Here is a 25067-nt window from a genome sequence, read left to right on the forward strand (position 1 = left end):
AGAGAACCTAATTCTTAATTACGCCCTGCTTGAACAATGCTTGGCAAACAGGTTTTTCACCGTTGACCCAGCGAACACACGGCAGGGACATAGTGAGAAAATTTTCAATCTCAGAGCACACATATTCATTAGACAATTTTTTCTCATTTCGGGTAATGGGTGCGTAGAATGACCTCCCTCCAACGGTTGTCCACGCTCCTTCTAGAACCCAGTTTAAATCACTGTTACACATTTATTTATGCGAATCCTGGCGCTGGCAAGCATACTGCCCCGCGCTGAGAACATAAAGAGCAGTGCTACACCCTTTTTTCACTTTTGCGTTTCAGGTGAACGGCAGCCATTGACTGACAAGAACAAAACCGACCCGGGAAAGTTGGCCGAAAGCCTCGATCCTGTGTTTCAATCCGTCAAATTACGGCAGTGTTGAAAATTTGTACTGCGCGCCGTTTTAGGACAGCAAAACTGATCATTCCAAACGGCAATATAACTCTCACGGTTGATGCGGATACTACCGTACACTTTCCTACTTAGGGTTAAAACTGCTCTGTGATCGTAATTACTCATGGGAGGAAAGCCAATGGAGCGGTGATGGATAGAGAGAGAACTGTGAGTGTGGCGCAGTGTGTAAAATTCCCGACCTTGGCGTGGTTAATTTCTTTGGTCGTTATCGCAAGACATGCCGACGCTAACGAACGGTGACATAGGCAAAATGGATACATTTTTGTTTACATCGGAGTCAGTGGGTGAGGGTCATCCAGGTAAAAATGGTGTAGTCATCTTACTGCCAAAAGATAAACTATGTGACCAGATCAGTGATGCAATTTTGGACGAATTTCTACGCAGGGACCCTGAAGCAAAAGTTGCTTGTGGTAAGCCACTTGCATTTCTCAACCAATAATATCTAGAAACCTTCACAAAAACGGGAATGATTCTCGTTGGAGGTGAGATTTCTTCGACTGCTGGTGTGGATCTGCAAACCACCGTCCGCAAGGTTGTCAGAAGTATAGGTTATGATGATGTGCGAAAAGGATTGGATTATAAATCCTGTAACATCCTTACCGCCATAGAACAACAAAGTCCCGACATAGCGAAAGGTGTTCACGAGGGTCGCAGGACTGAGGAAATCGGCGCTGGTGACCAGGTACGTATTAACGTACTATATAATGGATGTTGGTCCATGAATTTTCGCAAGTATGCACTGTGGTATTTTGCATTTAACGTGAATGCGCTTATCGACGCAGTGCTACGGTTTTCATGGTTTTTGAGTACCAGTCGTGTGGAGTTGGCATTCTAACACCGATTAATTAATGACAGTCAGTGTGGTACTTGAGTTGTGGGCTTCCTGTACGGTCTCCTAGACTTCAAGACTCCTCTAGAGGTATATGCACATGTGTCCCTTCGCTGCTGGCAGTGATTCTGAGGGGACCGTCCGCCGTTCTGCGCAACCACGGCTATATGAATTTAGACGCAGACCCCCGAGGAAAATTGTTCTCGCTGGTAACCAGTTCTCTCGAAACAGACTTCATAGAAACACCAGTGAGCAGCCTTTGGCTCACAAGCCTGATGGCATGATCGAGTGGTGACGGCATGTCATCAACTTAGAATGAGTCCATCCGACCCCTATCCATAAGCCCACCTAGGTGTGTCGCATCGAATCCTCCAGTATAGTGCAATTGGTCTAATTACGCAAATTATCACAACAGCTCTGTTTTTCGATGCTCCGTAATGACACTCAAGTGCTTCGGCTTGTTGGGTTTGCGCATTACGCAGTCGGTCAAGGGCGCGAACTTACTGACCGGAATGTCCGTCTTTCTTATCTAAACTCCCATCTCGACTGTTCCTATCGAGGCAACCTGGCGAGATGGCCCAAGTGGTTAGGCGCGAATTTTACTGACCGGAAGGTCCGTGGTTCGAATCCGACCCCCACAACTCGACTTCCCCTGTCTAGGCTTGGGCAACCTGGCAGTCTCCCAGCCCTCGTGCTTCCTTCGGGTGGCATGGCAGCTAGGCGTGCTACAGCTGAACGCTTTTTTATCACCTTTAGCATCAGCATCGGTGTTGAACACTAATGTCATGCTGTCGATGATGATGATGATTAGCAGAATGACAGCACTTTTTTTACACAGTATTAGAGTCCATTTAGAAGGATCATTGATGCGGAATGTCGTTATTACAGCTGCCTGAATGAATAGATGGAAGATATCGTCACCTCAGCTGCTGCTTTATTTTTAGATCGTCTAATCGAGCTCTTGGATGTGTAATCACTTCGGGATGTTTGTGATAGTCGAACATCAGACTCCCTCCTCACCCGCTCATGTACCTTCCTTTCACTTTATGGCTTTTCGTGTGCTTAAATAAACTTCGATCATGCAGCAAAGAAGCATCAGTGTCAACACCGATGTTGCTGTCTCTGATAATGCTGCTGCTGCTGCTTCCCTTACCGTCGTACTCCGCCCAATCATCAAGTGGCATTCCGTGAGTATGTATTTCTTTGGTAGTTCACTGCAAATCAAGCATCCGGTGACAGAGTGAGCCCATTAGTGCGATTAAACATAACATTTATACTTCATTTTGACTCATTAGCCTGCGACCGCATAATTACTTCTCTGGTGCAGACCATGAAAATTTCGCTTCCATGTTCTTGGTTGTTCGGTTTCTCTGGTTTTCAACGGTAAGCTTAACTGTTGTGTAACCATGAGTTGTTTGAAGGCTTTATTGCTGAGAAAATAATAGAAGTTGGTGGAGGGGGGACCAAACGCCAGCATACCGCAGTCATTCCGCGGTGCGTGCATCCATCCCGGGTGGAATATCACAACATGAACGCCGTTGACATAGTGTAGTGTTCATATGTTGTAGCGTCTTCAGCCGCGCGGCGGATTCCGCCCTGAGATGTGAGTTGTAATCGTTTTCAAACTTCTCTGCCATATCAATTTTGGGTCACCTGTTCGCTTGCGCCACTGCATCGGGCTAAAAATAACACTTCCAGGTAAACAGTGATTGGGCGTCTGTAATACATGACCAGACCATCGCACTTTTGGGTGCTGGACTTCGATTGAAGCCCGTGTTAGAGAACCAAACAATCGCTCTCTAACTACCTCGTAAATTCGCTGACTCCAGCCTGCCCGAGCCCGGGGTTATGAGACAATGGTTATCGAAAACATGTAGACGTCACAGTTCCGCTGCCCGCAGAGGTTCGGACCCGATCTCTACCTCTCAACTTCCCTTGTCTAGGCTTGGGCGACCTGGCAGTACCTCAGCCCTCGTTCTTCCTTCTGGTGGTATAGCAGTTAGGCACCGAAGGGTGCTACAGCTGACCGATGTTTTTCTTTTACCAGGTTGATCAATGTTTAGAGATCTGATAGTCTCCTGGCCTTCCAGGCTTGTGATGGGAACAGGTGTAGCGATTCTTCACCTAATTTTGGACTATTCAATTAGTTTCACGCCTTGAGGACAGGCTTCTGCTCCAAAAGTTTGGGTTGGGCACTCTAGTTGTCCCCTCGTTTATATATGGGCACACCGACCACATACAACACTGAACTTTACGGTTAAAGGTACCTCCAGTTCACAACGGTCGTCACGTGACACCAGCCTGGTTGCCGTATTGAATTCAAATCAGTTCAGTTTGTCAGCTATTAACCGTGTGCCACAAACACGCTGGTTTTAGTTGCTACGATTTAGGTCACCGAAAAACGGGAAAGTGGAACATACAATCAAACATTGAAGGCGAAAGCACAAGGACTGCGTCACTTGTGCCTAGTTTGTTTTGCATATACAAATTTATAATAGCGGATTTCTCCTCTCATGCATCGACCCTGTGCCTAACCCACATGCTTTTGACAAGTAACACTTTAATTCATCCCGAGACGGGGGTATTCTATCACTATGTGTTGCTGTAGTTTTCTTTAGACGGCTAGATGTGCTCCTCTTTTTTTCGAATTTCCAGGGAATCATGTTTGGATATGCGACGGACGAAACCGAGGAATGTATGCCACTTACGGTCGTTTTGGCCCATGCGCTGACCAAAAGGTTGGCCTATTGTCGGAGAAACCACATTCTCTCCTGGGCTAGGCCTGATAACAAGGCACAGGTGAGCTAAATGACAATACCACTGTTTAATCTGTCTGGCATCCCAGTTCTCCTTTGTTTCAACGTATTTTAAAAAAACTCGACAGTTAGCACTGGTGGTGTGGTAAGGAGGTCCAGTTTTGAAAACGCAACCATAATTATGGACCATGTCGTTATACACTATTTCGTTTCTGACGTTTATTTTTATTCAGCTCGTGAAGTGTTATGATTTTTTTTCAGTGGGCTTGCTTAATTGCTGTCCTTTGCCCGGGGCTCTTTACCGGTTGTCGCAAACCGTCGAATGTTTTTCGTATCCGCCTAAACGTTATTGGAACTATCCCGTATATCAGCGTAATCATCATCATTGTCTTCGATAGCAGTCGAAAAGAATGGGTTGGAATTCAGTACAAATACCCCTATGTTGGTAAGGAAAATTAGAAACAACAGGTTGTTGACATCTTGGGTTTTAACGAAATAGACACATCTGAGAATCTTATCGAAATAAGACACCTTCAATTGGACTAACTCAACCTACCTTACGGGACTCACCTAACGCGATTCTAGGGTGCAGTGACAGACAAGCCCTAAGTAGACTGTGAAGAGGGAATGCTGGACATGTCCCGTGGTTTTTCATTAACTAATTACAAGGAGAATCATGTAACCTACAATGACGTAATACCATAATCCACCAAACGACATGCAGTTTCCGCTTCTGCTAGTGAATGATATATAGCCCCTTCACTTCATTTACCCCTTTTGCCTCCACCTCCAAATTGAACGTTAGTCACATGTATGCACTTGATGACCCATGGCACTGATTCGCAACCTACTTCGCACCCCTCCTGAGGTTCTCCTTCCCAACCTTGTTCGTGATCTTAAGGACATAAGGCTTTGCACCAGGCTCTTCTTTCGACTCTAATAAGATCTTATGGCTATAGGGCAGTTGAGCGTCCGTATGTATTACTAGCGTATTTCTGTCGACAATGGCGATGATAAAGTAGTCCACGTGCCAAAAAGTCTTCGTAAGTAGTGACTAGGAAGGATGTATCGTCATTATTGCTCCATCCTTGTATGAATGCAGTCCCAAATAGCAGGCCTCAATTGTATTACAGTTTTCCTGATTTGTAATTTCTCCTAGGGGAACACTTGTTGCGGTACCTTTTGTCAGTTTCTAGAATGGCACTGGAGTAATTGAAGCGGCTCTGAATAAAATCGCTTCTCCATCTAAATCCACAACCGATTAATAAGCTGACCGAAAAAGTACTGTAGCGCGAGTACTGACAAGACGTATATGACTGCCTCTTTTTTGAGATGTATAGCTGGTTTGAATTGGCCGTTCACGACCTACGTCATCAAAGTAACCGGGCGGGACGAGTAAAGTGAATAAGGTACAATGATAATATGTTGACAGCAACTGCAATGTGCCATCCGTTTACGATTTCCACCGGACAATGATGGCGGTGCTCAGATCGGTTTACGGTTTTGCTGGCTGTTGTCACCTAAAGCTTTTACGGTGACAAAAGCATCATTGCGGAGTCATCTCTACTATGTGTAGTTCCCTGGTATTATTTTGTCATCGAGTGCTGTCCTTGAGACACGAGTCAAGAGATTTACTTCTTACACAGTGACCCGACAACCATCAAAACGTATACCTTGGGAGTGTACGGTAGGATGAATCGCGGATAGAATAGATAAGATGGGCATGAACTGAAACTACCTGTGATAGTTTTGACACCACATAGGAGGTTCACTGGGCAGCATAGCCAAAAGTGAACTGTGTGCCAGCGATCATGGATAGACAGACTGGCACAGTATGACAGTTTTTCTTTTCTTTTCTGACAATGCACCGTCTTTCCGTCTTACCTCAGGGCTGAATATATGACATCATCTGATCGTCTGCTCATCATCTCTGCCTCACCTATTTGACTAATCAGTATGATCTTTTCGAGTTGATGCTGTGTGGGGTACAAATGTTGTAGAATCCGACTGGTCTTCAGTAATACGTATGTATCTAGACCCTTGAAGCTAGTGTAGCGAGTGTTCAGTTAAGATTACTAATGACCGTTCCCGAAGCGTAATCATGAGTTGCAATCAGGTGTATTTGCAACATGTTTCCACTTTCAGATAAGTAGTGTAAGAACCAGTAGATTTGTTTTTAAGTCCTCATAAAATTTTACTGACTTTAAGCAGGTGTAAGTGCGTTTTACGGTGCCAGTGTGCGTTCTGATCAGATCTTATATCAATAAATAGTGGAAAAGAATAGTAAAATAAATTTTCAAACATCAGGTGAATCGGATTGACAATCGACGGTTGATATCTTAAAAATTCAAGGCTCCCTGGAAATTTCTCCCAGAGGAAGGTTCATTTTTAAGGACCACTGGTCTCAGTTCTCTCTGATTTTTCGAAACCATTTTTCACACGACCTTCGATCACTGTTACGATGATGCTGATGTGTGGCTTGTATGCGCACGTCTTTCCTCCGATAACCAGTTGATGACATCGGGGTGCAACCTCTATTGGGTGCACTATTAGGTGAGCCGGCACCAAGCCGCATTTTCCCAGGCGCGATGAGGCGTGCTTACTTGCCGGCGTCTACCGAGGGTGACGTCAAAACGATAAGTTGAGTATGTGGTATTACTGAGCTACGATCACAGCCGCGTTAGCAGCACGGAATCTTGCGGTCTGAGGTAGAGTAAACTAGATTTCTTGACAAATCAGATATCAAGGAAATGTCAGAATATAAAATAAGTAACGTTTAAGCTAGTTCACGAGTGGATGAATTCCACTATATTAATGTGGGCTCCAATGATTGTTTACGGTATCTATGTCTTAGAAAGTGTTTGGTCTGGGTTTCAATTTTCGCAAGTATTGCAAGGAAGTGCCTTTCAACAAGAGCACTTCGTTATGGTTCTGTGGAACGTGTTTTGTAGTTGGTACTTTTCATGAACTATCCCCCCGAGGCGCACCTTCTCTACTAAGTGCTCGTTTCATATATAAATGAAGAATTGCATGTGGTTCACCTTTTCATAGAGGGCAGTTGTTTTGTGCACAAATGAGGGGACAATAAAATAATAAGTTACAATGGTAATCACAAAACCGCTGGAAACAGCTACGGAGTAGTTCACATGGCATGGTGGAATGAGTGTACCCCTTCTGGATCCAACAATAATTTCTCCTGAAATCCAAGATTTTCCAGTTCAACCCTTATAAAGACAGAATAAAGACATTGCCCTCGTGCATAAGTTGGTATAACATGCAATAGATATTTCTTGCATTTTTGCTCGCTTTTTATAGGTGACTGTGGAATATGCGCATGACAACGGAGCATGTAGACCCCTGCGCGTGCATACAATAGTGATTTCCACTCAGCATGATGAGAATGTTACTTTGGAGCAAGTACGATCTGACCTAATGGAGCAAGTGGTCAAAGCTGTCATACCTCCAAACCTGCTCGATGACCGAACCATTTATCATCTGAATCCCGCTGGGCGGTTCGTTGTCGGTGGGCCACAGAGTGACGCTGGACTAACAGGTTAGTGCTATAGAATAAGTCTGAACATTCCACTACCGTAGCAGGTGTTAATGGCTTGTTTTATTGTTGTACTCTATCTGCTTGGTGATATCTTGCTTTTCCACTCAACAGATGGATCCCTGTCTTTTTCCATTCTGGTACATATAGGTAGAAAAAACTGGTTCACACTGCTTCTGTGTATACTCGCCAAGGGTTCTTATGGGTCCTCAAAACGTTTTCGAAATCCTAAGTCATATCCCTTTTGAAAGGCGACCTTTTGTTTTCGTCTGCTATAGTCTTCCTCGTTTTTTTTTGCGTAGGTCGAAAAATCATCGTTGATACCTATGGTGGCTGGGGAGCACATGGTGGTGGTGCCTTTTCCGGTAAAGACTACTCAAAGGTCGACCGCTCGGCCGCCTATGCAGCTCGTTGGGTTGCAAAGTCTTTGGTCAAGGCTGGACTTTGCCGTCGCGTGTTGGTCCAGGTGAGCGGATTCATATAACTTCAATGATGTTCCTTTAATATTCTCATGAGAGTTACTTTCTTTCACTTGTTCCGAACGTCCCTACTGCATGAATTTGTGTAAAACTAAAAGTTCAGTGTATGAGTTTTCGTATGTTTTGCATGTGGACTTAGCCCCTCAAATGCCTTCTCACATTTGACCGCCAGTGGAAGCTTGGTGACCACGGTTTGTGTGCAACGAGATGATTCACTAGGGACTCAAGACCGGTAATGCAGCAGCAAGCAAAGCTTGTGCGTGCACGTGCCCTGTCACGTGTATGATCTGGAGGGAACCAACTGTGACGTGGCGACCCGAAATTAGGGCAGGTAAGGTCAGACAGAATGCCGTTGGATCTTCGTGCATCCTCCACCTATTCTGCTTAGTCGACTGGGGCCCACGTCCGCGCTCGCTTACCAACTTCTAACAGACTACATCGCTACCAGGTATAGCGTGGGTCAATTCCTTATTGTCGCTTGTTGTGGCACATCAATCTGGATTCGAATCAGGGGCTTGTTCGCCGCTGCTTCTCATTGCGCCTTTCAGTGACGCGCAAGTTCCACACACCTCGTCTGAGCATTGTGAACCTCTCGGATCCTGTGGGACATGCCATTAAAAACTACCTACTGAAGACATTATCTCTTCTGGACGGTACATCTTCCAATGTTGACTGTTCCTGAAATGTGCGGGATGCTCCACTGGCGCAATGGCACAACCACATATACAAGAACTGGATCTCCAACAACACTACAGTTGCTCGATTCTCAGACGCATGTTTCTCCTGGCCGACAATCCGGAGAACTGTCAGACGTCAGGTGAAAAATGAGTGTGATTGGGTCGAGAAGCTTGGAGTATCCGGAAAGCGAGAGCCACCGAGCTTTCGATCCTGGCAAACTCCTATCCGTCCTTTTCATAGATAGGGGTGGTATTCTCCATTGGTGCTTGTCTAGGTTATCTGGATGCAAAAGACCATCCCAGCTAATTCATTTGGATTAATGTTGCTGTCTGTTTTCAAAAAGAGCGCTTGCAGTGAGTGTAACGATCACAAAAGAATCAGCTTAACCCTCCAGTGTAACTAGATTCTTTGCGTCGCTTATTTTACATGGCCCTACGAAAACGCATGAAGACAAGACGAGATAACAGCAAGTTTGATTTCGTTCGAGAATATGCTGCGTGGACTACATCTTGTGTTGGAGACAACAGCACTACGTGAAAAGCTAACCAATGTCATCCATTCCTTCACTATGTTCTCCCTTTTCCGTGCAACCACAGAATATCTGAGCTGTTAGTCTGCCGCAACACAGTGCTCATGGCGTCGTAGCAATTGTCTTCGAATGTATCAAAGCTACAGTCTTTTGGAGCGTATGTAAATGCAATGAACATGGAACGTTTACCGACACGCTTACAGGGGCGAGATGGCTCAGTGGTTAGTGCGCGAGTTTACTGATAAAGTCCGTGTTTCGAATCCGACCTTTGTCTTTCGCCTTCTCCTGTCTAGGCTTTGGAGATCTGGCAGTGTCCCAACCCTCGTGTTTCCTTCTGGTGACATGGTAGTCAGGCACTGAAAGGGTGCTACAGCTGAATGATCTTTCACAGGGCTTTCTCGCAGGCGTTGCGAAATGAACCACAAAGAGGCGACTATCAGTAAACAACCACTCACCAGGGACCCTTGAGCTCCGTGAATTCTAACACCACCAACGCCAGCCGAACGAGCACCAGCGAGTTCTGAATCGCTGAAGGTACGCAACCGGAATCAAGCGAAAACCGATGGGAAAGTCATTTCAACAACCATACTTGGATCTTGAATTCCCGTTTCGGAGTGATTAAAAAAAATCGTTCAGCTGTAGCATCCTTTCAGTGCCTAACTGCCATACCACCAGAAGGAAGAACGAGGGCCGGAATACTGCCAGGTTGCCCAAGACTAGACGGGGGAAGTCGGGACGCAGATGTTGGGTTCGCACCACGGACCTTCCGGTCAGTAAATTCGCGCTCCAACTACCGAACCATCTCGACCCTCAGATCAGTGAAACACATCAATTGAAAGCGGGTGGAGCCTACATACAAGAGCAGTCTTATCCAGCCTGTTTCAAAGTGCGAATGTGAGGGACTGTCAGTTGAACTGAGTGATGGTGTTTGAAGGACGATTTCGAAGTGTCTGTGGCCGTATCGGCCGGGTCAACTGTAGGTGGCAGCAATGGGTGGCGAAGAGTCGCGTTACCTGGCAACCACCAAGTGCAAATCAATCGTGCACCCAATCGGATCGCGTGACTGTCAGCCATTGATGGAGGACCACAGTTCAAGACTGCTGCTCCCTCTGGGTTACACAACCAGATTCCTGTTACATATTGCGAGTACACCTGACAGTTCGTTTTCTTCAAGGGGCAAGAAGCATGCTAGTTGACCATCTTCGGAGAGCTATCATAGCTCAACAGTATTGATCTAACTTAGCTCAGCTGCTTTCTGTAGTAAACCAACTCTGTGCTGGTAGCGAGTACGTGGATGAAGCATAGCGAAATGAAAAAGGAACTGTTAGCGGCGTTCAGGGCTGTCTTTCTGATTTCTTTGATACGATCAAAATGACTATTAGGTATCGCCGAAATCGCTGGTCCTGATTGATTTCAGGATATCCATACTAGCAGGTGGTGAGTACAATGACCTACGCGAATCCTTCAAACGCCAAATAGCGAAGGGTCTGGGGGAAGAACCAAGAGCTCTGGTATACTATGAAATCTCAGGAATTGGGGGAAGCTTTGGACACCGGAAACAGCCGTGCCGTACACCATCTAATGCACTTGACTGGCCGAAGCACGCAACCGTCAGCGAAACAGGTGGAGAAAGACGGCTAATTAATTCGCCTTCAATTGAGATGAGCCGATCACTTCCAAGAATAGTACCTGTGGGTAAATGGAAATGAAGTACGAAATATCCATGCCAGTGCACGAGTGGGCACCAGGACTGGAAGGTTTGTATCTAACCCTTTTCAAAGAAAGCGGTGGGTTTTTGGGCACCCACCTGACAAGGCTTATTGGTGTACATCATCATCATCATCATCGTAATAACCGCGTACGTGTACATGGAGTAAAGAGAAAATGCCCACAGAATGGTGCGTACTTCCAGTTTGCCGAAGCCCAGACTGGGGAAATCGAGAAGCAGAGTTCAGGTTCCAACCGCGGACCTTCCGGTCAGTAAATTCGCGCTCTAACCACAGAGCACTTTCGTCCCCTGTTTAACTAGTCTCAATATGCATCTTTTTTCCGTGAGTCATATTGCCTGATGAAGTGTGGGCGATTTTTCACTTGTCTTTTCTGGTATACCACTAGAGACAGCATTGTTATTGCTTACATCCAATTCAGGTTCTTTGTGATAGACTGCGTTATCGATCTAAAAAAACCGAAGTCGTAGCGAGAAATTTCATCTTACCTATCGCAACGCATCAGTCGATTTTTTCCTGCGGATCGTGTAAACTTAGCAGGTTCTGTCATGTTTTAACTGCGTTCTTAATGGGGAGAGTTGCATCTGCTAGGGCAGAACTCGGTTCAGTTTTCAAATTTTCCAAACCGTCACATCCAGTAAATTCATATGCGAAACAACTGACCGTCCTTCAAATATCCGGTTGGTCCACTGTGCCATCGGTGTTCCACTCCGTTCTCTGCGCGATTTTAAAATATGTGGTTATTCCATTTGCGAGAATCTGGGGTTTGTTGGTGTGATTCTAGGGGGGAATATCAACTTGACATCTTTCAGCTGTACACCATTTCGGTGCCTAACTGCCATACCACCAGAAGGAAGCATGAGGGCCGGAATACTGCCAGGTTGCCCAAACCTAGACAAAGGAAGTCGGGAGGCAGAGGTTGGGTTCGAACCACGGACCTTCCGGTCAGTAAATTCGCACTCTAACCACTGAGTTATATCTCCCCCCAACCTTCAGTAAAATTGTCTTGTCTTCTGCAGCCATTTAAAAAAATAGTTTTCATCAATTCTCATATTACCCTTGTGAGGTCTATACACCGCCTATTTTCTGATGGTGATTAACCTTGAAACAATCTGCATTTGGCACCCTTCGGATGATCAGCGCAAAACTTCCACGTTGTGTTATTCGAAGTGTAGAGTTTTTTCGATCATATTAAGGAATCCTTGTAACCCGATTACAGTCTTGCCTTCAAGGAGCTCATGGTTTCAGTGGATGCTTCATTTACTTCCCCAGCGTTGCATGTTTATATTCTGTCGACCGAAGAGCCTTCAGGAATGAGCGGGTACGTCGGTAACAATGATATTCTGAAGGACAATTGGGGGCTATACTGACAGCTTTTGGAACTGTTGTTGGTTTGCTTGAACATCCAAAAATGAACCGTTGCTGTCCTGGGGATCACTAGTTGTTGGTGTCGGGGGATCTATGCCAGCAACAACCAATAATGATGAGGCACGTAATTCCGCCGGATGCCGAACACTCACGGCCCCGAGGATTGACAACGCTGGTGGATAACGAGAGCCCGGGATAAGCAGAAAGCCTTTGCAACAGGAAACAGCGGCGCCTTATTCCACCTAATCCAACCGAGTGGTCCCAGGAGGGCAGATACTATCTAACTGGCCTCCGAGACCTGGTTATGAACGATGGAATGAATATTTTGAAGGACGGTTCAGCTGGCCCCGATCCTCAACCTCTGTAAGGACGTAACTTTTACAACGAAAACCCAGCATGTGATTTCATTGATTCAGCACGACAAAGCATCTGGTCCAGACGGCTCGTCTCCTACACTGTTCAGAGAGGCCGAGAGTATCTTGTGGCTAACCTGAAGATTTTACTGCAAATTATCTAGGATGAAGAAAGAATACTGACAGAGAACCTTATGAACCTGGACTATGTAGATGACATTGTTCTCAGTTGTTATAAAAAAGTAAGAAGCTGGTCAAAGTCCTCGCTATGTGCTTCGCGCCCACAAAGCACAGAGTCATGATGCGGGATACTTCAGGTATTTCGGAGGTTTCATTGGCTTTGACGGTAGTTTTGCCAGGCCAAGTCAACACTCGACTCGAAAAGGCCAGGCGTTTTCCAACCTGTGTCATCAAAGGACGCATCAGACTGTAATGCTGTACAGCTGAGTCTTGGCCATTTCAGCTAGAGCGTCTGCTTCATCTTCAGGCCTTTGACAACCGATTTCTGAGAACTGTGGCAGGAGTCGGCTGAAACCAGCGAATTCGTAATGAGGCAGCAGATTTTCTGGTGATGCAGAAGACACTTCATCCGAGGAATACATCCAGCACTTCGAGCCAGGGTGGCACGTTTTATTTCGTGTGTTGACGCAGGGCAGTTGTACATATGTTCCTATCCTTTGATTATGTCCTTACAGTTTTTGCTTTTACGTAGAATCCAGGTGAGGTCATCGTAATTCTGGTGCATACGTGTTTAATAGCATTTAAGGTCACATCTGCTTCATTGTATTAGTCGTCTAGCTTACCGTTTCTGGACCACTGATGTCCGACTTTTTCTTTTATTTTGTTTGTGAACGGCAGTTGTCTTACGCTATTGGGATTTCGGAACCTCTCGCCGTCTATGTGGACAGCTATGGGACTGGAACTGTGTCAGATAAGGAGTTGCTGACAATTGTGACACAGAATTTCGACCTTCGTCCAGGAGTAATTGTCAAGTAAGTTATCCGAATCATGGATATCTCCATTTGTATGGATTAACTGGGAGATGACAATATGCAGGTGACGGATGAGCCAGTCACGATCCTTCGTTTGTGTTATCGGGGTCAAGTGCCTGACATTCTAGGGGATGGTTTGCTCCAAATACCCGCCAACTCACGGTGCAGTGCGCATACTCTGACCCAGAAACGAGTCCGCCGATGCCATCTTCTCAGATGGCGACATCCAGACAGGACGCAACATTGGTTCAAGATATAAAATAACTTGCCTGATTCATTTTAGTTAATTCCTCGCTCACCCTTCACAACTGAAAACTAAGGCATTTCAGGGGCAACTCAGTTCAGCTTAAGTGGCGCTATTAGTAATTTACAATTTCAGCCCTGACTTCCGTTACATGACTCTCCCATTTCGCCTAAGTGACCGGTGATGGACCTTGTGGCAGCCAGAACCTACACTACTCGCCAAAAATACACACATGTTGTTCACCATTGGTGTGCAGATCAAATTCGGTTGGAAGTCCCCACTGGGATGCATACATCTGGTCGTTTAATTTGACTACCTCATTGACGTCATTCTGTAGCCTGGTCGTGTCAAAAAACTATGCTTTCGAATGTAGTGCCTTGAAGCAACCAGGGCATACCCAACGTTGGCTTCGACTGATCGCTCAAATTCAGGTCACTTTGCACTTTCTCTTTGTGTTGCCCTGCAGTACTCCGACAATTGGGATCATGTTGGAGCAACAATGTGTAAATTAGCATGCAGCCACTTGCGTTAACTAGCTTGAACTCCACTTTACTTGATGCTCCAAGCGTCCAAGTTGACGTCAAAATAGCTCTTTGGTGCTGAATGCATTCGCAGTTTAACTTCCCCGGATTGTAAGATGGCTACGTATACACCAGTGATGGACTGCTCGTGAAATACATCCTGGAATCATAAGATCGGGGGAAGGCACAGTGATATTGGATTACGACACTAAAGGTTCATCTCCACAGTTCAATGGCTGAGTGTTTGCCACTGTTTAAAGAATCGGTGAAAATTGTCTTTCCACTTAACTTCACAGTGTTCGTTAAGCTCCTTGCTGCAATACTAACACAAAAAGAGAGGTGTAGGTAAACGGCACGTCGTGAAAGCGCCGGTTTACTTAGACTAGGACAATCGATTTCATCTTGTGATATTCATCTTTTATGTTTCAGGGTTTGTGATTTCAAGGTGCGCACCTTAAAGGGTACACCGGCAAATCTCTTGAAATGCTTTGCACATGTTCCTCACCAATTAGTGCTTAAGAGATATCTTGCTTCTTTTGTATCATAAGGTCACAAACGGCTTCTATCAAAGTACTCATATAAGCGACCAGATATACGGTCATTCCATGTGTGTACCACTAGCGATAGGCCTGTGTACTTCTTGGTAAGTGGTGAATTTGGTTATGAGTGGCTATGAGATCTCTAGAGTGCACATTCACAACACTCTCATTTGAACAGTCATCCTTGTCCTAGCTCAATCATTCTGGTGGTTCCACACCAAATGTAAAAGCACTGCACTCGAGTTGTGCTCTTATTAGAGCTCATCAGTAGTGCACATCTAATGGTAGTGCCAGGGCTTGAACTCCGCACGTCTGACATAGGAGGCGAGCGTGTTACCACTACTCCACCTGCGCACTCACATCGATGAAGCGCGCATATGTTCACCTGTTCAGACGTAAAAAATCAGATACGTCCAACGAACGCCGTTGGGTGTGCAGAGTTCAAACAGTTTATTTGCCAGCTGCACAGGTCGTAGCTGATAAGCCGGATAAAAATGACGTAACTAGAATAAATTTTGTGACGTTCTTCCTTAAAGCATTCTTATCACCCTTTCGTTTGTCGGTTGCGTTGGTCTGTTGATGAGATCGGGTGCAGTTGTCCTTAAATTATGTCGATTTTTTTCTTATGCACCCGATGTGTCGGAGGATCAGTTTCTAGTAGGTGACTTAATCCAACGATCAACCATTGAACTCAAAATATTTTAGGTTTTCCGGTAACCTGGCACATCTCTGCTGTTTTACGGAGATTGACCTTGTGCTACGACGCGGGACATTTGTCGGCGTATTTGGTTGAAGCCAATCGCTTTAATCTTCGTATCCAAACAGCATATTGAATTTTAACCGAATTTAACTGTTTGTTTTGCCCCCCGTGTTTGGTTATTTTTAACACTGCATTCATGGCAAATAGTTTTGGTCAGCATCCATTTTTGTGAGTTCTTGTTATACCTACCAGTGTGTCTGTCTCACATGGCGTTTTAAATGTGCGACACTGGGTTCTTGGTGGCATGGTTGCCATATGAGCCCTTGGTCGAGGGGCCCCTATCTCAAGTCCATTCCTAATATCTTCTATTGGGCAACCGTATGGTAATTTAGCCTTCATTGTTCTTGTGACTTGCAGAGACGTTATGTGCCGAAGAGACACACACTAGTGGTAGCGGAAAGTCTTGTCCATCTCATTCCGGGGTGTTCTTACTCCGTCACACAGGCATACAAAGTGTGGGAAATGCCTATTAGACTCTAACTTTGCAGTTTCTGCGCGGTTCATAGCCCAAAAATGGGACACAATAGAACCTACTGGATTTCAAATACACACTTTGCAACGGACGAGTGGCGGACAGATACTGAGGCACGTCCATAATGATGGGCATCTATATTGCTAATGGCGTTTTGTTCCATGGAGGCATGCACCGTACAACTTTCACATTTACGAAAAGTTTCCTTAATTGGGTCGCGGTAGACCAGCTGTAATATGGAGAGTACGTATGTTTAGAACGGGTCATGCGGCTGGTTTAATCAGTGTTCCCAGTGCCAAATGTCTTGGTGAACATAACGATTTTGATTCTTCGAAGTACGTGTACTGTTTATTTTGAGGTGCGAGTTTGGTTTTTACATAAGTTCGGTAGGTTATGGAAGTGACACAACGCAGAATCTTAGTACATGCGAATCGACGATTTGAATGCCACTTATGATCGGATCGAATGGTTTCTGAATATCATTAGCTATAGTTCCGTTAGTTTATTTGACCACAGAAAATAGTCAGCACAGTTTGCTTAGAAGGACCTGCTTACGGCCTAATTCTCGATACGACTTTTGTGCAGTAGCCACTTTGAAGCCACCTATTGGGCCGCCTGGTGTCAGTGTCCACAGCCGACAAACGATACTCACTCCACATGTGACTGAGTTTTTCAAAGTCCAAACCTGTTTCACTAAATCTCATCACCTGAGATGGAGCATACGTTGACATATGCTGAAGTTGACAGTTGAATAACTACATAAGTACTGATTTCCTATTCATCGAAAATCCCTCCTACAGCTACATCTATACCGCATTATCTGTTTTTCTATAGTGAGCTGGATCTCCGTGCACCACGTTATCTTCAAACGGCTGTCTATGGCCATTTTGGACGACCAGAATTCCCCTGGGAACAGTGCAAAAAGCTAACGTTGTAGCCTCCCTATGTATCTCCGATTGTGTAACAAGTCCTATCTATTGCTCTGTAAATTTTATCACTCCCTATCTGCTTTTTCCTTCAGAGACCTGTTTCATAATCTCGTTGTCTAAAACATGGTCCAATGCCCCTTCTGTACTTTCCATCCTAGCCTCAACTGTCACTGTTATGACAACGCGTGTGATTTTTTTTTCTCACGCGCACTCGTGTCCGCATTTTGTACACAGCTCTTTAGGTAGTCCATTGCCAGGCGGGATACCTGAATTAAATTTGGAAAAAAACGTTGTGATGTTTTCGTTTCCTACGGTAATTGTCGTAACACCACAGTGGTGTGTTTCGGAATCTACTAGCATTGAAGTAATATTCGCCATCAAACACACAGGTAACTTCACGTGTCTTTGTGAACATGCTCAACAAACTCATTTTTATGTGATTTTAGCGTCATTTTCTGACGTCTCTATAACGCAATCCAGATTCATTCATAGGCATAGTCTCACTTGGAGGTGGTGGTAGGCTACTCTCATAGAAATATCCATATCGTATCAAACGGTTAGCAATAATACGTATATCATATACTTGCGATTCGTAAATCTGAATTCTCGAACTCTCCTTTGGATGAACAATGTTAGATAATTCATGAATCCAGGGCCCGACAACTTTCACTGAGCAGAGGTGGTTCTTGTTATTACTGCCCCCCAGTCTTTCTGTTAACTGGGGATAAAGGAATCAGATTTTTGTTATTTTCATCAGGAATATGCTATTTTCCATCTTGACGATATCCAACAATTAAATGACAATTTTGTGTAAGGTCTGTTGTTTGGGTTAGGATTGAGACCGCTTTAGTCAGTGAAAACCTTTTACAGCATGTTCTTTTCCTACTGCTCCGTAGTTATGAACATTGTGGACAGGTCCCATCTCCCCATCAGCTGTAGTTAGGGTGAATCGCCCTGCTTTGCCACCCATATGGTTCCAAGTAGCGAGCGCTAACATTTTGTCGATGTGTATTCATATTCCTTAACAAATGCTGGGTTGCAATAGCCTCACAGGCAAGGTCTCTAGATCTACCGTTTGTGGAAAATCCTTGTAGACGGGTTCCGCAAAGTTAATTTTCTCCGGACTGACCGCTATGGGAGTGTTTCTCACTGCCTCTCATCATCGTCATCAAAACACTAATATTCAACACTGACGCTTCGTTGTGCGACCACAATTAATAGGACTGTTCCTGTCACTAAACGGGGACCCATAATTGACGCTGCCGAATTTCTCGTGCGTAAACACTTACTTGATAGACCAACAGTGTCAGTATTTGGATTCTGTCCGGCTGACGCTGGCTTACGAAGTAGTTATAGGGCGTATTGCGGGAAACTATCCAATTGGTTCCTCAAAAGCTTTTTATAACAATAATGAAGATGTGAAGCTGGTGCACAGGATTTTTCTTCCTGTTCCTACCTGACTAGCCGAACTTGTTCCCCAGGTTTTTGGGGGTCTCGGGGAATTTGTGTGACTGATGCAGTCGTCCGGTGGATATGCCGGTAAAAATAGTCTTGTCTGGGCAGACCAAAACGTTGATAATCACCATCAGTGTTGACGCTGATGCTTCCCTGCTGACCAACCACAACGTTTATCTAGTTATCTTTAAGGACTTGGAAGAAGAGAAAATAATGGGTGCGGGAGGGGACCTGGTGGTAGCCTATCGCCAGCATCTTGAGTGCCAACACTTCCAAGCGCTCAATCAATCTGGCAGGAAACTGACAGCCCGAAAGCCACCGAAATTGATCAGCCGCTACTTTTAATGTCTCTAGCCAAGTGCAGAAGGAGTCACCGGAACCCCATTCTAGAAGGTCTTCAGAGCCAGGAGCAAGATCACGCCTGAGCAGAGATACGCCCTGGGACACTTCCGACGCTGAAGTCCACTTTTCTGTTTGAAGGCCGGCATTCTGGATTATAGGTAGCAGGTGGCCAAATGAATTTTTATTCGAAGTTCTGTATCCCTTTACTGGGCATCAGGGAGTCATTTTTTCCCCTGTTAGTTTCACTGACAAGAAGCTTCTGAGTACCACTCAAACGAACCAGGTAGAACATTCTGCAGACTCTTCCAACATTTTTTGCATCTACAATTTATTCCGCCTTTCGGGTCCACCAAACTCCTTGGTTTTCAGGGACACTCAGTTTCACCTGGCGTCGAATGGTGCGTTTGGCTGAATTATGTCTGCGGCCAGGAGTCTATCGTCCGGCTTTCAACAAAGCTATCGGAGTTCTTATATTTGGATGAGATTGGCTTAGTTCTACCGCAAAAGGTAATTTCGGCGTTGCGCATCGCTTTGGACATCTGTTGCCAGTGGTCGTTTGTATCAAATTACCTAACTACCGGTGGCGTTCGAGGAGCAGGTTCTGACAGCTTCGCTTGATTCCTGGGTAAATTAGCTTCACAACGGCCAATCGAGGTATGCGCGTTTTGCGTAGATGTGGAAAGCAACGGCACACAAGTCAATGGCCGGAGTCAGTGCTTGTGTTGCAGAAGGCGCGGAAGGCTGTGATCAACCCGTGCCACGATAACTGATGGTAATGTGGTCTATTTGGATTCGAGGCGGGTTCGTAGGTTGGCTCGATGTTGTCAAGCGATTTCCGCTGTTCAGGAATTCGTTACTGCAAATGGAAAGTCGATTTCGTCGTCCGTGCGTCTCGTGTCCAATCCAAGGTGACCACCCAATCGGACCTTATCAACGCTTCGTCTACGACGAATGTTCACGACAATCTCTAAGCTTTTTGACTGTCGAAAAAGAAACTATCTTCTGTAGATTCACAGTAGCAGTCCATTGGGAAGCCGTATTTTAGTGTGATTTCTGTTCAGAATATCCGTAGACTGTTTGATCTGTCAACTGCGCAGGCCTCACTACAGCAATGATAGCTCAAAAAGTCATGTTTGTGGAATATTGGCGGGTTGATGTGATCATGATTGTACGGACCATTTACAACTATCAGCGGTGTGGAATTAGTTTTGCTACATCCGAATACAGTCATGGTTGTGGCCTTTGTAGGCCGCTATAATCCACTCCCCCGAAGTAAAATACTTTCCCGAATACTTCACACTTGCTGCAAAACATGTCACGACGTCGCAACGGAATCCACCGTTTTGCAGGTTGAGAATATCCCTGGACAACCAAAATAATATGGCCTTCAGCTGTGAAATAGACAATCTCAGTCAAATTTCGTATTTGAAGGGTTATTTTGGAAGTCCAAAACGAAAAGCATATGTTCACGCGTTGAATTCGGAATACATCTTAGGTGAACCCGCCCTACAATTGGTTATGCGCATTCGTGAGTCTCAGTCTTTTGTTTTGCTGTGCTGAGGCTTTGGAACTATCGTTGTGCCCCCTGCAACTGGCAATCAGGAAAGTGAACTGTTGGAACCATGCCTAACTGGATCCACACTGATGGTGTTCTGGTTGTACAGTTTCTAGGACGGGCTTGCGTCATCCGTACATTTAAACATCTCTGGCATCATCGTCCCTGTTCTGGTTGGCTCAAGAACAATCCACCGGTTGTATGAATGCCGGTTTCTCCATCCTTAAATAAATTGGTTTTCTCTTACAAGGGTCATTCGTGAAGAACGTAAACTGATAACTCTATGGTGGTGCACATTAACAATTCTCGATTGTTCAGCCAGGTGAAAAATACTTGGAATCGATCGAGTAGTCATCGTTTTCGAAAAAGTTTGGTGACGATCCGTAGATTTGTTGCTGGGCAACGTTTCGCTTTTGACACAAAAGCTTCGTTTGGCCTGACTGGAGGCAAAATGGGAGAATCGTCGCGTACTCAACATTAGATGCTTAAAGCACATTATTCCGAATTCCCTGATTGTGAAGCCGCCGGATACGTCAGCTGCCTCTGCCAAAATTGCTTTGTCAGCGGCCAGGTCATTCCTCAAACAGAGGATTCACCTGACCACCTAGCGATTAGCCGATGTACGCCACCACGCCAGGCAACTCGGCCAAGATCTTCACACCGCAATCCCAACTGCCGACTTCCAGATTATCAACACCAAAGCCACAGAAGTGAAGCTTACGCAGGGCCGGCAATACAAGGATAGGCAGATACGTAAGTTCGATCAACTGCTTTCCATTACTCAGGGCCCCAGAAAATTCATAGGAACGCAGAAACCACCCATCAATTATTGTAGTGTAGTTAACTTGTCAGATAGACCACTGAGTGAAGACGAACGCTGTCTGTTAGAAAAGGAACTAAATTTCTCTATGAGTAAAAATTTAATAAGAGCGGAGGAAATAGTTCCTAGTGTGGAGTCGGTGTTTCAAAAGCTTCCTTCAGTGGAAGCTGAGAAACTACGGGTATAACTGGTTACGGTCCTGAAATCCAAATATTGCACCACCAGAGCGGAGAGCGTTGAACACGCTGAGGTAAGTAGGTAATATTGTCATTACCAAGACCGGTAAAGGTAAAGCTACAGTAGTAATGAACAAGAGCGACTATCTTCAAGAGGTCAGGTAACACCTCGCCGATAGACCCTATCGACAAATTACCGGTAGCAGTATTCAATGAATAAAAGTAGTAAGGTTGAAGTTAATAGATACTTAAGATCCGAAATAAACCATTTAGGGCGAGGTAAGTGGTATCGGTCGTACCCAAAATGTGCGATTCAACCGCGACTCTACGGACTGCCAAAAACCCAAAAGGCAGATGTCCCGATAAGGCCAATAGTGGATGGTATAGGCTTGCCACCACATGAACTGGCCAGATTCTTAACTGGTACACTAAAACCGCTCACGGAGAGATCAAGTACCTTCATTAGGAATTCGTACGACTTTGCCAGCAAGGTCGCAGGGCTTCCTTTGGAAGTGCGTTTTGACATGATATCTATGTACACAAACATCCCTAGGGCAGGTGTTCCGGAGGCACCTAAGAGGTTGTTACTACCAGACACGACACTTGGGGAACGGACACATCTCTCGGTGGATGAAATAGTTGAGGGCATAAGAGTGTGTTTGAATCTTGATCAGTTTGTTTTTGACTCAGTTATTCACTCCCTAGAACAAGGTGTGGTAATGGGATCTCCAATATCCCCAGTTTTAGCTAATATTCATATGAAGGACTTCGAAAAATCAGCATTGACCGAATATCACTGTCCACCGAAAGTTTTTTGGCGTTATGTCGATGACACGTTTGTTGTAATCAAACGAGATAACGTGAACAGCTTCCACGAATATCTCAATAGGTTAAATCCACACATTAAGTTTAGCATGGAAATAGAGTCCACCCCGGGTACATTACCCTTTCTGGACTGTATAGCACATAAGATTGGTGGGAAATTAAAAACCACTATCTACCAGAAACCAACTGACACAGGAACCGTCTTATGCTACTCATCAGCGCACCCAAAGTCCGCGTACGCCAGTATTGTTCCATCAATGTTTCGTCGAGTCAGAGCGCTGTGCACAGAAGAGATCGACCGAACGGCAACTCAAATCGAGATTGCCAACAGACTTCAAGAAATAGGATACCCAGTGAGTTTGATTAAGCGTCAACTAAGGAAGATATTAGCTCCAGTATTTACACCCAGTGAGGAATGGATTGGTACGGCAGTCATTCCGTATAAAGCAGGAACATCGGAGGTTATTCGAGTAACATTCGAGTAACCTTCCAGAAGAGAAAACGCCACGCTCGGTTTTGGCGCAGTTGAAAGATCCCTTGCCGGTTGAAAGTACTAGGGACTGTGTGTATAAAATTGACTGCAATGATTACATAGGAAAAACTGCCAGGGAATTGCACACAAGAATTGGTGAGCATTAAAGAAGGGTAAGTAAACCACCAAGGAATGCAGAAGAATACCAAACGCTGGTCAAAGACTTAGCGATGGCAGTACATGCCTTAGAAACGGGGCCCAGAATAGACCTGGAGAAAGTGAGTTTTAAGATGGGGACTGCGATTCACACCACAGCGGCTGATAGCCGAGACGATGGAAATTACTAAGCATCACAGCGTGAATAGAATCGAGGATGTGGAACTGGCGCGCGTGTGGAAAACGGTCTTAGATAAGCCGAATCGACACGCGGCTGTGTGGTTGTTAATCCACCTAGAATCATTGGCTAAAAATGGGGGGTGGGGTGACCAAAGGTCACAACATCCCTGTCACACAACTATCTTAGCGCTATATCTTTGTAAGGCTGCTGAAAATCCCGAAAATCCTAGCGCTAGCTCATCCACACAGACGGACAGAAAGTTCAAACGACATTCAAGAGGGACCATCAAATGGACCGAACCAGACTCTAGGCTGGACCCAAACACATGTAGGTTTCCCCATCAACCCAAAATTTCTTCACCCACTCTAACACACAAAAATCCCTAGGCCAACAACCAACAGAGATTTAGCTTGATTTAGCTTGAAAACGAGTTCTTGATTGCGTTTGCGTGGATGAGCGTACACAGGTTTAACCTTCAGCATGTGCACCATTACCACCGAAACGCGCACAGAACTTCCTGGAACTCAGTAATGAATTTGCTAGAAAGGTCGAAATCAAAAGCAGTGACTTTTCAGATCTTTCTTTTCTGCCTCAGTGACCAACTGAAATTCAAGTAGGATGTTTTCTTTTGTTATGGAACCTTTACAAACTAGTCAAACAACCTTTCCACAAGCTGCTTGTAATCTAAGGTTGAGGACGGTCTATCAAAATTTCCATGCACCGTAATGATGAAATCCTCTCCGGGCAGAGAGCGTTACCGCCAGTATTTTCTTGTCCGTGGCGTTGGTCTATTAACAAAAAACACTGTCTTGATTTGTGTCAATAGCACAATGTAAACTTGAGTCTGGTGGTCTGCTACTCATAAGCTGTTTGAGATAACACTGAAGAAACTACGGTGTAAAATGACCGGTGTAATAACCGGCTGTTGGAAAACAACGCTAAGAAGGTTCGAAGATAAAACGCACATTTTGAGGGTTATTTGGGTACGATGTGGTTAACGGGAAAGAGAGTTGATTTCAGATTCATGTTGCACCTATTGAGACTAGTCAGATCAAGGAGTGCCCTGAAAAACCAGGCGAAAATTTCCAGATACACATCAGAAGGCTTCCAACTAGGAGTACTGGGCTCGATCAGATATGCGCTAAAGATTATCTACGTAAATTAGGGTTGACGACAAAGTTATTCTATGAGACGTTTCGTGGCATCGATTCAGAAGCCTGCAGAATAGCGGGCAATAAGTTTTGTATAAGAGATACCACTAAAAAGGGTCATTCATTCGAGAGCTACCACCATAAGACATAGGGCAGCGATGTAGTCTGCGAATGGAAATCCCCAACGGAAATTTTAAACTTGTGTGCACAACAGCTCAAACAACCAGCCGCAAAGAAAACTCCGTCGGTGTCATCCATCGTACACCCTCGGGTCAATCCAGGTGAGTGTGTGATTTCGTGTAAAACGCAAATTTACAGAAACTGCTGATCCCTGTTTAGGGATCATTATTGCAATCATGAAGGGGACTGTTTGACTACGTTGGATGGACGCAGCGTGAACGCCACAGTCTTGAATTTTATGAAGTTGACACATGATACTGTGATCGTGATGCTTTGAGTGTGTAAACTTAGCGAATCAATAATACTTGTGTGTTTGAGGTCAGTCGTATGTGTTCCAATGCTACGGTATTTTACGCGTTTCTTTGAGATCGGCTGAAGTTCATCAGATGAGACCTGTGCCTCATGCTGGACAAACAGTGAGATAATGAGGTCGATTCCAAAGAATGAATTGTGTGGGTGACCCACCCGTCGTCGCTTATGCACCTGACCTGTAGGCATGTGTTGAATGTGTTGGTGAACATTACAGCACGTTGTTATTTTAACTTCAAGACAAACCGATCACTGTTTAC

At 45.1% G+C, this 25067-nt stretch overlaps 1 protein-coding gene across 1 annotated transcript; it reads left to right on the top strand.

Annotated features, from left to right (window-relative positions):
* Window positions 1-238: 238 nt before the first annotated feature.
* Window positions 239-17462, top strand: T265_07522 (hypothetical protein; the record flags this gene model as incomplete). The annotated part of the gene is made up of 9 exons (XM_009173067.1): window positions 239-422; window positions 675-758; window positions 792-869; window positions 906-1141; window positions 3944-4087; window positions 7360-7597; window positions 7897-8060; window positions 13587-13720; window positions 17091-17462. 9 exons carry the CDS (start codon window positions 239-241, stop codon window positions 17191-17193), a joined length of 1365 nt encoding a protein of 454 aa, XP_009171331.1.
* Window positions 17463-25067: the final 7605 nt, after the last annotated feature.

The sequence above is a fragment of the Opisthorchis viverrini genome (assembly GCF_000715545.1).
Source record: "Opisthorchis viverrini unplaced genomic scaffold opera_v5_172, whole genome shotgun sequence".
Taxonomy (NCBI): Eukaryota; Metazoa; Platyhelminthes; class Trematoda; order Opisthorchiida; family Opisthorchiidae; genus Opisthorchis; species Opisthorchis viverrini.